The following is a 12,500-nucleotide window of genomic DNA, read 5'->3' as shown; positions in this document are numbered from 1 at the left end:
TCTGTGCATCTGTCTTTGTGTGTGTCTCTCTCTGTGCATCTGTCTGTGTGTGGGTCTTGTTCTCTGTGTGTGTCTCAATCTCTGTGTGACTCGTTCTCTGTGTGTCTCTCTGTGAATCTTTGTGTCTCGTTCTGTGTGTGTGTCTCGTTTTCTGTGTGGGTCTCGTTCTCTCTCTCTGTGCATCTGTGTTTTTGTGTGTCTCTGTGTGTGACTCATTCTGTGTGTCTCTCTGTGCATCTGTCTTTGAGTGTGTCTCGTTTTCTGTGTGTGTCTCAGTCTCTGTGTGTCTCTCTGTGCATCTGTCTGTGTGTGTGTCTCGTTTTCTGTGTGGGTCTCTGTGCATCTGTCTGTGTGACTCATTCACTGTGTGTGTCTCTCTGTGCATCTGTCTGTGTGTGTGTCTCATTCTCTGTGTGGGTCTCTGTGCATCTGTCTTTGTGTGTGTCTCGTTCTCTGTGTGTGTCTCTCTGTGCATCTGTCTGTGTGTGTGTCTCATTCTCTGTGTGGGTCTCTGTGCATCTGTCTGTGTGTGTCTCATTCTGTGTGTCTCATTCTCTGTGTCTCTCTCTGTGCATCTGTCTTTGTGTGTGTCTCAGTCTCTGTGCATCTGTCTGTATGTGGGTCTTGTTCTCTGTGTGTCTCTCTCTGTGCATCTGTCTTTGTGTGGGTCTTGTTCTCTGTGTGTGTCTGTCTCTGTGTGTGACTCGTTCTCTGTGTGTCTCTCTGTGCATCTTTGTGTGGGTCTCGTTCTCTGTGTGTCTCTCTGTGAATCTTTGTGTGGGTCTCGTTCTCTGTGTCTCTCTGTGCATCTGTCTTTGTGTGTGTCTCGTTCTGTGTGTGTGTCTCGTTTTCTGTGGGGGTCTTGTTCTGTCTCTCTGTGCATCTGTGTTTTTGTGTGTCTCAGTCTCTGTGTGTGTCTCAGTCTCTGTGTGTCTCTCTGAGCATCTGTCTTCGTGTGGGTCTCGTTCTCTGTGTCTCAGTCTCTGTGTGTGTCTCTCTGTGCATCTGTCTCTGTGTGGGTCTCGTTCTCTGTGTGGGTCTCTGTGTGTCTCTCTGTGCATCTGTCTTTGTGTGGGTCTCATTTTCTGTGTGAGTCTCGTTCTGTGTGTCTCTCTGTGCATCTTTGTGTGTGTTTCGTTCTCTGTGTGTCTCTCTGTGCATCTGTCTTTGTGTGGGTCTCGTTCTCTGTCTCAGTCTCTGTGTGTCTCTCTGTGCATCTGTCTTTGTGTGGGTCTCGTTCTGTGTCTCTCTGTGCATCTGTCTTTGTGTGGGTCTCGTTCTGTGTCTTGTTCTGTGTGTCTCTCAGTCTTTGTGTGGGTCTCGTTCTCTGTGTGTCTCTCTGTGCATGTCTGTGTGTGGGTCTTGTTCTGTATGTGTGTCTCAGTCTGTGTGTGTGACTCGTTCTGTGTGTGTCTCTGTGAATCTTTGTGTGGGTCTCGTTCTCTATGTGTCTCTCTGTGCATCTGTCTTTGTGTATGTCTCGTTCTGTGTGTGTGTCTCGTTTTCTGTGTGGGTCTTGTTCTGTCTCTCTGTGCATCTTTGAGTCTGTCTCGTTCTGTCTCTCTGTGCATCTGTGTTTTTGTGTGTCTCTGTGTGTGACTCGTTCTGTGTCTCTCTGTGCATCTTTGTGGGTCTCATTCTCTGTGTATGTGTCTCGTTTTCTGTGTGTGTCTCAGTCTCTGTGTGTCTCTCTGCATCTGTCTGTGTGTGTCTCAGTCTCTGTGTGTCTCAGTCTCTGTGTGTCTCAGTCTCTGTGTGTCTCAGTCTCTGTGTGTCTCTCTGTGTGTGTCTCTGTGTGGGTCTCTGTCTTTGTGTGGGTCTCGTTCTCTATGTGGGTCTCTGTGCATCTGTCTCTGTGTGTGTGTCGTTCTCTGTGCGTGTGTCGTTCTCTGTGTGTGTCTCAGTGTGCATCGGTCTCTCTGTCTGTCTGCATCTCTTTCTATGTCTGTTTGTCTTTCTGAACTCTTTGCATGTCTTTCTTTGTGTGGGTCTGTGTGTATCTCTGTCCTTGTGTGTCTTACTGCCTTTGTCCTGTCTGTCTCTGTGTGTGTGTGTGTGTGTGTGTGTGTGTGTGTGTGTCTCGTTCTCTGTGTGTCTCTCTGTGCATCTGTCTTTGTGTGTGTCTCGTGCACTGTGTGGGTCTCTGTGCGTCTGTGTGTGGGTCTCATTCTGTGTGTGTCTTGTTCTCTGTGTCTCAGTCTCTGTGTGTGTCTTTGTGTGGGTCTCGTTCTCTGTGTGGGTCTCTGTGCATCTGTCTCTGTGTGTGTGTTCTGTGTGTGTGTCTCGTTCTCTGTGTGTCTGTGTGCATCGGTCTCTCTGTCTGTCTGCATCTCTTTCTATGTCTGTTTGTCTTTCTGAACTCTTTGCATGTCTCTCTTTGTGTGGGTCTGTGTGTATTTCTGTTGTCCTTGTGTCTTACTGCCTTTGTCCTGTCTGTCTCTGTGTGTGTGTGTGTGTCTGTCTCTTCTCTGTGTGTCTCTCTGTGCATCTGTCTTTGTGTGGGTCTCGTTCTCTGTGTGTGTCTCTCTGTGCATCTGTCTTTGTGTGTGTCTCATTTTCTGTGTGTCTCAGTCTCTGTGTGACTCGTTCTCTGTGTGTCTCTCTGCATCTTTGTGTGGGTCTCGTTCTCTGTGTCTCAGTCTCTGTGTGTGTCTCTGTGCATCTGTCTTTGTGTGGGTCTCGTTCTGTGTCTCTCTGTGCATCTTTGTCTGTGTGGGTCTCGTTCTGTGTGTCTTGTTCTCTGTGCATCTGTCTTTGTGTGGGTCTCTCTCTGTGCATCTGTCTTTGTGTGGGTCTCGTTCTGTGTCTCTCTGTGCATCTTTGTCTGTGTGGGTCTCGTTCTGTGTGTCTTGTTCTCTGTGCATCTGTCTTTGTGTGGGTCTCGTTCTGTGGGTCTCGTTCTGTGGGTCTCGTTCTGTGTGTGTCTTGTTCTGTGTGTGTCTCTCTGTGCATCTGTCTTTGTGGGTCTCGTTCTGTGTGTCTTGTTCTCTGTGTGTCTCAGTCTGTGTGTGTCTCTGTGCATCTGTCTTTGTGTGGGTCTCGTTCTGTGTGGGTCTCAGTCTCTGTGTGTGTCTCTGTGCATCTGTCTGTGTGTGTGTGTGTGTCGTTCTGTGTGTGTGTCTCTGTGCATCTGTCTTTGTGTCTTGTTCTGTGTGTGTCTCTGCATCTGTCTTTGTGTGGGTCTCGTTCTGTGTGTGTCTCTCTGTGCATCTGTCTTTGTGTCTTGTTCTCTGTGTGTGTCTCTGCATCTGTCTTTGTGTGTGTCTCTCTGTGCATCTGTCTCTGTGTGTGTGTCGTTCTGTGTGTGTGTGTCTCTGTGCATCTGTCTTTGTGTCTTGTTCTCTGTGTGTCTCTGTGCATCTGTCTTTGTGTGGGTCTCGTTCTGTGTGTGTCTCTCTGTGCATCTGTCTGTGTGTGTCGTTCTGTGTGTGTGTGTGTGTGTCTCTGTGCATCTGTCTTTGTCTTGTTCTCTGTTTGTGTGTCTCTGTGCATCTGTCTTTGTGTGTGTCTGTCTCTGTGTGTGTCGTTCTGTGTGTCTCTGTGCATCTGTCTCTGTTTGTGTCTCAGTCTCTGTGTGTCATTCTGTGTGTGTCTGTGTGCATCTGTCTTTGTGTGTGTCTTGTTCTCTGTGTATCTCTGTGCATCTGTCTTTGTGTGGGTCTCGTTCTCTGTGTGTGTGTCTCTGTGCATCTGTCTTTGTCTTGTTCTCTGTTTGTGTCTCTCTGTGCATGTCTTTGTGTGTGTCTCAGTCTCTGTGTGTGTCGTTCTGTGTCATTCTCTGTGTGTGTCTCTGTGCGTGTGTCTTGTTTTCTGTGTGTGTCTCTGTGCATCTGTCTTTGTGTGGGTCTCAGTCTCTGTGTGTGTGTCATTCTGTGTGTGTGTCTCTGTGCATCTGTCTTTGTGTATGTCTTGTTCCCTGTGTGTGTCTCTGTGCACCTGTCTTTGTGTGGGTCTCGTTCTCTGTGTGTCTCTGTGCATCTGTCTCTGTGTGTGTGTCGTTCTGTGTGTGTGTCTCTGTGCATCTGTCTGTGTGTGTGTCGTTCTGTGTGTGTGTCTCTGTGCATCTGTCTGTGTGTGTGTCGTTCTGTGTGTGTGTGTCTCTGTGCATCTGTCTCTGTGTGAGTCTCGTTCTCTGTGTGTCTCTCTGTGCATCTGTCTGTTGTCTCTGTCTCTATTTTTTCTTTCTTTTGTGTCTATTTTTTGTGTGTCTTGGTCTCACTCTCCCACAGTGTCTGTGTATTTCTGTTATCCCTGTGTGTCTTCCTGTCCATGACCTCTGTGTGTGTGTGTGTGTCTGTGTGTGTGCCTGTGTATATCTCTGTATCTCTGCTGTCTCTGTTTCTGTGTTTCCCTCAGTATTTCTCTTTTTATCTGCCTCTCTTTCCCTGTATCTGTTGTCTCTTGTGTTTCTTACTGTCTTTGTCTCTCTGTGTGTGTCACACTGTGTGTCTTTTTGTCGCTGTGTATGTTTTGTTTGCATCTGTATGTCTGTGTTTTTATGCCTGTGTATTTTTCTTTGTGTGTTTTTTATTGTGATGTCCCTGTTTGTCTGTCTTTGTGTCTGTGTCTATACCTCTGTATGTAATGTCATTCTGACTGATACATTTCTGTGTGTGTGTGTGTAGTGCTGAGAGTACAGTGTGTGAATTGGAGTTGTTGGGTAAGGTGACATCATTGGACCTGAATCATGATCGCACTGAGCTGCTCACCTGTTCCCGTGACGACCTCATCAAAATCATCGACCTGCGCAGCAATGCTGTGAAACAAACCTTCAGGTATGTGCGCTCTCTCTCCTCTCTCTCTCTCTCTCTCTCTCTCTCTCTCTCTCTCTCTGGCTTTGTTCACTGCAGTGTATCTAACACTGTGTGTATGTGTATAATTACAGTGCACAGGGCTTCAAGTGTGGGTCAGACTTCACTAGAGTCACCTTCAGGTGAGTGTGTGTGTGTGTATGTGAGATCAAATCACTGGTAGTTCCCCAGCTTTGTCAATAGTTTGCATTTGCATATTACTGACCACTTTATTTTACACCTTGACATCTGCTCATGTAATTGTCCAGTTAGCCAAATCATATGGCAGCAGCATAACACACAAAATCATTCAGATAAACATCAAGAGCTTAATGTTCACACTGATGAGTGTGTGTGTGTGTTTAACTAGTGGATTGTTAATGACTCAGAAGGACGTTGTAAACGAGTATAAATGCAAATATCTGTGTGTGTGTGTGTGTAGTCCTGATGGCAGTTACATTGCGGGAGGTTCAGCAGACGGTGTTCTATACGTTTGGAATGTTCTAACAGGGAAAGTGGAGAAAAACCTAGACAAAGGACACAGGTGAGTGTATATACACTCACAAACACGTTTCTTTTTCTTTTAAAACTTACAATTATGAATTCCAGCAGCGTACTCAATTTAAATGAACTCTTTCTTTCTCTGCCGTGTGTGTGTGTGTGCGTGTGTGTGTGTGTGTGTGTACGTGTGTACACAGCTCCTCCATTAATGCGGTGTCCTGGTCTCCATCTGGTTCCTACGTGCTCAGTGTGGAGAAGAGCAGCAAAGCCATACTCTGGTCAGATATGTGATTGATCCGGCTCTGCCAAGCTCTGATTGGCTCTCTTCCAGCCTGCTCTGATTGGCTCACTTCCGGGCTTGATCTGAATGATTCAAGTCTGCTCCAGCCTGCTGTGTTTTTTCTGACCCGCCCTGCTCTGATTGGATCACCTCTGCTTCACCTTGCTCTGCTCCAGCCTACAAAAGGACCTCACTTTTTTCCCCCTTGTACTTGTACAACAATTCCCATGACGCAGTGTGTTTGGGAGGCGTGGCCATCTGTACAGAAACCCCCAACTCGCGTATTATAACTATTTTATATCTGTAGTCCTCTTTGCTTTCTAAACACCCATTCACACACATCTCTGATGATAAGAGAGGTGTGTGTGTGGCTCTGTGTGTGTGTGTGTGTGTGTGTGTGTGTGTCTGTATGTGGCTGTGTCTGTGTGTTTTTGAGGTGTGAGGATGATCATTACTTATTAATATTTTTTAATAGTTTTCCTGTAGATCAGGTCAGCGGCTCTGAGAACTGTCCATTCAGGAGCCACACAGCAAGTCTTCACAAAAGTTCTTAAAATTAGCAGTGCTGTTTTCAAAACACTGTTTTGATTTCGTTGAATTTAGAATGAGCATTAGCTCATGACCCAGAATAGCCTCAAAGGACGAATCAGACGGTCAGAAATGACAGCTCAAATCCTGTCGAAATTCACTAAGCTTGCTTTTAGTGTCAGTGACTTTGTACGAGTGACACTTTAAATTAGCGAAGGCTGTTCCGTTGACTAGCTCAACTAATTTAGATATTGGTGCTTACAGCCCCTACTGTAGTAATTTCTTGTCTCGGTATATTATAATGAAATGAAAAGACTTTAAAAATGTTTACAAAAGTGTCATTATCAGCCAACACAAACACACAGCTGTACTGATCTGTTAAAAATGTGACGTCTCTTTGAATCGGTGCAGGATATGATGTAGAGGAGATGACTGACAGAAGAACGAGCCAAACCCTACAGCCCATGCTAACTATCCACCTCATTATATATTCGCTGTGCTTTCGTCTCCTTTACCTTGCCTTATGTGTAATGGAGTAAGTGGAACACATACACACACATGCACAGAGAGAGAGAGAGAGAGAAAAATGTGGCTTGCTCAAAGAGCTTCAACATGCTGGAGTGGGTGTGGCCTAACATAAACAGTCTGATAATGATAATGAAGAAACCTGAAAATGAAGTGCACTTTAATTAGGGCTTAATTAAACACACACACACAGTCCACACCTCCTGAACACTGTTCTGTGTATTATTTCATCCCCTGAGCCAAAGCATCTTGGTGGCTTTTTCGATTCAAATGGGCAAGGCTAAAATCTAGCACTTTGTAGTGGGTGGGGCTCTGGATGACCCTTAAATCCTATTGGCTAATGAACTGTGTTATGTATGTATATGTCTGTGTATGAGACAATGTATGTTTACACACAATGAAATATATAACATGACTCATCTGCTTCCTGTCATTTGTTAAACATGGGTGGTTGGGGCTGTAGTGGGGGAACGTGGGTAAATGCTGGGGTTGATGTGAAAGAGACCTATCACTAGACCACTAGAACTACTTCAAAGGAACCCCAGACAACCGGAACCACAGTCCATCTGCCTCAGAACTGTACACACACTTGCTCTGATAGACGAGGAAGTTTTGTGTATGACTTTCTTGCATGATGAGCAACGGCATTTCAGATGTTTCATATGAATAAAATCCAATCAATCAAGGGACCATGTTTCATGTCCCCAAGAAACCCCAGCCCACCTACCTGAGCGACTACCGCCCAGTGGCCCTTACCTCAGTAGTGTTGAAGTGCTAATCCCTACCTGACACCCTGGACCCGCTACAGTTCGTGTACCATCCCAACCGATCTACTGAGGACACCATTGCACACCTCCATCACACAGCCCTGAGCCACCTGGACAGCAGGAAGGGGAATTATGCCAAAATGCTGTTTGTTGACTACAGTTCAGTGTTTAACACCATAATTCCCTCCATACTCACCACTAAGTTGGAGATCCTGGGCCTTAGCCCATCCTTGTGTCGATGGATCTCCAACTTTCTGCAAGACAGACCACAGGCAGTATGGTTGGGCAACCATGTCTCACCCTCACTCACCCTCAGCACTGGAGCCCCCCAGGGTTGTGTTCTGAGCCCCGTGCTGTTCTCACTGTACACCTTTGACTGTGTGGCCACTTCCAGCTACACCAATATCGTTAAGTTTGCGGACGATACTGTGGTGGTGGGCCTGATCTACAACAACTACGAGACGGTCTACCTGGAGGAGGTTAGAAACCTGGAGTTATGGTGCCAGGTCAACAATCTCCTCCTGGACATCAGCAAGACTAAGGAGCTGATACTGGACTTCAGCACCAAGCAGGAATTACCAGCCCCTCACTATCAACGGGACCCCAGTGGAGAGAGTGGACAGTTTCCGGTACCTAGATGTTTACATCACGCAGGACCTGACATGGTCCTCTCACGTTAACACCCTGGTGAAGAAGGCCCGGCAGTGTCTTTATCATCTTAGATGCCTAAAGGACTTTAAACTGTCCTCAAAGGTGCTAAAGACATTCAACACCTGCAGCATCCTGACAGGAAGTATCACAGCCTGGTTTGGAAACAGCACCAAACAGGACAGGCAAGCTCTCCAGAGGGTGGTGCAATCAGCTGAGCATACCATCCGCACCAAGCTTCCTGACCTGGACACTATATACAGCAAGCGGTGCTGGACCAAGGCCAGGAAGATTATGAAGGACCTCAGCCATCCCAACAATGGACTCTCTTTGTTGCGGTCAGGGAAACGTTTCTGCTCCTTGAAGGCGAACACAGCGAGAATGAGGAGAAGCTTCTTCCCGCAGGCCATTCGGGCCCTTAACCAGAACACCTAGAACCTGGACCTTCTGGACTTACCCACACACATGAACATTACATTCTACCTCAGCTGACTGGTGCACACACAATAATTGCACTACTTGTATACCCTGCACTACTCTGCACACACAATAACCACACCCACTGGACATCTTTGTGTGCATACTGCACCGACACTTTACTGTTACAATTGGTATTTGTACAATAGATATTCCTTATCGTTATTCCTGTTAAAATTGGACATTTATATTTTCCCTTATATATATATATTTATCTTATGTATGCACATTGCACATACCGTATTATTTATTGTCATTACATTTATATTTATATTTTTTTTATCTACATACATGTATATACTATATACTATATATTATAGATGTTTATACATATTATTTATATATTTTTATAAATATTATATTATATTACATTATCAAATTATAGTATATATATTATAATATTATTATATTATATATATAATATTTTGTATATTATTATTATTTATTATTTATGTTTATATTATATACATACTTTTATTTTTATTTTTATATACATATTTAATATATTTTTATATACACATACACTATATTGCCAAAAGTATTCGCTCACCTGCCTTGACTCGCATATGAACTTAAGTGACATCCCATTCCTAATCCATAGGGTTCAATATGACGTCGGTCCACCCTTTGCAGCTATAACAGCTTCAACTCTTCTGGGAAGGCTGTCCACAAGGTTTAGGAGTGTGTTTATGGGAATTTTTGACCATTCTTCCAGAAGCGCATTTGTGAGGTCACACACTGATGTTGGACGAGAAGGCCTGGCTCTCAGTCTCCGCTCTAATTCATCCCAAAGGTTTTCTATGGGGTTGAGGTCAGGACTCTGTGCAGGCCAGTCAAGTTCATCCACACCAGACTCTGTCATCCATGTCTTTATGGACCTTGCTTTGGTCACTGGTGCACAGTCATGTTGGAAGAGGAAGGGGCCAGCTCCAAACTGTTCCCACAAAGTTGGGAGCATGGAATTGTCCAAAATGTCTTGGTATGCTGAAGCATTCAGAGTTCCTTTCACTGGAACTAAGGGGCCAAGCCCAGCTCCTGAAAAACAACCCCACACCATAATCCCCCCTCCACCAAACTTTACACTTGGCACAATGCAGTCAGACAAGTACCGTTCTCCTGGCAACCGCCAAACCCAGACTCGTCCATCAGATTGCCAGATGGAGAAGCGCGATTCGTCACTCCAGAGAACGCGTCTCCACTGCTCTAGAGTCCAGTGGCGGCGTGCTTTACACCACTGCATCCGACGCTTTGCATTGCACTTGGTGATGTATGGCTTGGATGCAGCTGCTCGGCCATGGAAACCCATTCCATGAAGCTCTCTGCGCACTGTTCTTGAGCTCATCTGAAGGCCACATGAAGTTTGGAGGTCTGTAGCGATTGACTCTGCAGAAAGTCGGCGACCTCTTCGCACTATGCGCCTCAGCATCCGCTGACCCCGCTCCGTCAGTTTACGTGGCCTACCACTTCGTGGCTGAGTTGCTGTCGTTCCCAAACACTTCCACGTTCTTATAATACAGCTGACAGTTGACTGTGGAATATTTAGGAGCGAGGAAATTTCACGACTGGATTTGTTGCACAGGTGGCATCCTATCACAGTTCCACGCTGGAATTCACTGAGCTCCTGAGAGCGACCCATTCTTTCACAAATGTTTGTAAAAACAGTCTGCATGCCTAGGTGCTTGATTTTATACACCTGTGGCCATGGAAGTGATTGGAACACCTGATTCTGATTATTTGGATGGGTGAGCGAATACTTTTGGCAATACAGTGTATATTTGTATATGTATATCCGATACACAATTGGCTTTACATAACTATTGGTGTTTTTCATAATTTATCATGTCTTTCATTTCTACTGTGATAGTTTTTATTCTTCCTATTTTTCTATATATATATTTTTTATTTCCTATATCCCTATATTTTTTTTGTCCACACACTTTAAATTCTTTCTTCAAATGTAGGACAGTCGTAAAAAGCATTTCACTACATGTTGTACTGTGTATGATTTCGTATGTGACAAATAAAAATTGAATTTGAATTTATTAGCTTGTTAGCTACTACTGTTGAGCAAGACCCCGCCCATGATTCTGTTCTTTAGATCATATAGGTAGGTTTTCTTTAATCCATATGTCTGAAACGCCAACTTAGAAAGATCTGGTATATAACCAGGTGCTAATTAACACACCTGCTAATAACACAAAAGATGATTCTTTATTCCAGATGGTTCCCTACCCTGGTCCTGGAGAACCCTCTGTACTGTACATTACATTACATTACATCTGTACATTAGAATCTTTTCCCTTAGATGAATCAGACGCATATGGAGGCAAGGGGTTACTTCAGGACCAGGTTTCAGAACCTGTGCCGCCTTCTAATCAGGTCATAGTTGTCTTGAGGTCAATCATCGACGCAGAACCTAAATACACTTTCTTCCTGACCAAGACAGATGCTGGAGTGGACAGAGAATGTCTTCAGAAAGATTCTTGTGCTTTTTGAGTCAAACACTGGAGTGGACAGAGAACGTCTTCAGAAAGATTCTTGTGCTTTTTGAGTCAAACACTGGAGTGGACAGAGAACGTCTTCAGAAAGATTCTTGTGCTTTTTGAGTATGTTGGATAATCCCTACGGCATGAGAATCTATTCATAGTGCCCGCTCACTCATCCCCAGATTATATATGGATTGTTGTTGGCGAAATGCAGTGCAGTGATATATCATAGACTCCACTGATGTGTGATCACACACTTCATACACGTGTGTGTGCGATTATGCTGATCCTCCTGTGTGTGGAAGAGATAACCGTGTGTGTAATCCGTGCTCAGATGAGCGCCCAGATTGCTGACTTCGACAACATGAGTTTATACACAGATGTCTGGATGCTTCGAGACGACATGTCTGCCTTCCTGCGTAGTGTACACCGTGTTCATTTTATAACACTACACTTATGTAGCGTATATAGTAGTGCATACTTGAATACTGATATTGCATACTCCTTACGGTGCAAATGTTTAAGAGTGAGATGATTCAGACTGTTTGGATCAGATTGATGCATTAATACTTCATCAATCATTATTGATCACCTGTGTGTGTGTGTGTGTGTGTGTGGAGAGGGAATCCTGCTGACTCCAACAAACTGCTCCAGTCTAATAAGAGCGATTTAAAGGCGGAGCTTTTCTCACACACACATTATAAATACAGCCACACACAACACCCACACCTGCCTAAACACAAACCTATCTGACCCACGTACCCAGTGTCTCACTGTCACACACGTACGCAGGTGAGTCTTTAATAACTTTAATAACGATATTGTTTGTTATTATTATTATTGTTATTATTATTGTTGTTATTATTATTATTATTATTATTATTATTATTATTATTATTTCATTGTTAGCTCAATTTAATTAATGACTTAAATCTGTTTAAATTCTTATTTTTTCATGTAGCATTATATATATTTTTCCATTTTAATTTATTTATTTAATAATTTTTAAAATTGTAATATTAATTTCTTGAACTTCCCTAACATTAAATAAAGCTATAAATTGATTAAAAAGAACAATGTTTCATTCTTTATTAAGCAAAACATATACGTTAACATATATTCATATTCAACTCATATTTGCATATATTTAGTAGGGCTAGGCAAGTTAACATGTTATTATTGCGTTAACTCATTAATTAATTAACAACGACAATTATTTTATCGCGCGTTAAGGCAGTTTTTATTATTTTGTAAATTATTGGGATAAGCGTAAGACTGCCGCGGGGCTGAAAGGAAGCGGAAAAGAAATATACCGGGTGGACAAACAAACATGGAGAAAGGCAGGGAACACACAGAGAGAGAGAGAGCGAGAGAGCGAGAGCGTTAACGCGCATTAACTCATGACAATCATGCGATTAATCGCGATTAAAAATTTTAATCGTTGCCCAGCCCTAATATTTACATATGTATATTGGTATTTAAAGGAAAGATAATGTCC

General features: G+C 43.8%; 1 protein-coding gene across 2 annotated transcripts in view; it reads left to right on the top strand.

Moving 5' to 3' along the window:
* The window catches only part of atg16l1 (ATG16 autophagy related 16-like 1 (S. cerevisiae)), a 19,976-nt gene extending 12,937 nt beyond the window's left edge, over window positions 1-7,039 (top strand). For both annotated transcript variants that reach the window (XM_058413891.1, XM_058413890.1), the window contains exons 16-19: window positions 4,626-4,775; window positions 4,886-4,933; window positions 5,233-5,334; window positions 5,489-7,039. In XM_058413891.1, coding sequence (XP_058269874.1) covers window positions 4,626-4,775; window positions 4,886-4,933; window positions 5,233-5,334; window positions 5,489-5,582 — 394 coding nt within the window. In that variant the 3' untranslated portion in view covers window positions 5,583-7,039. The remainder of the gene's footprint in view (window positions 1-4,625; window positions 4,776-4,885; window positions 4,934-5,232; window positions 5,335-5,488) is intronic.
* Window positions 7,040-12,500: the final 5,461 nt, after the last annotated feature.

This window comes from Hemibagrus wyckioides, linkage group LG17 (genome assembly GCF_019097595.1).
Source record: "Hemibagrus wyckioides isolate EC202008001 linkage group LG17, SWU_Hwy_1.0, whole genome shotgun sequence".
Lineage (NCBI taxonomy): Eukaryota > Metazoa > Chordata > Actinopteri > Siluriformes > Bagridae > Hemibagrus > Hemibagrus wyckioides.
The sequence above is the reverse complement of the archived record's forward strand: the minus strand, read 5'-3'. Positions and strand labels throughout refer to the sequence as shown.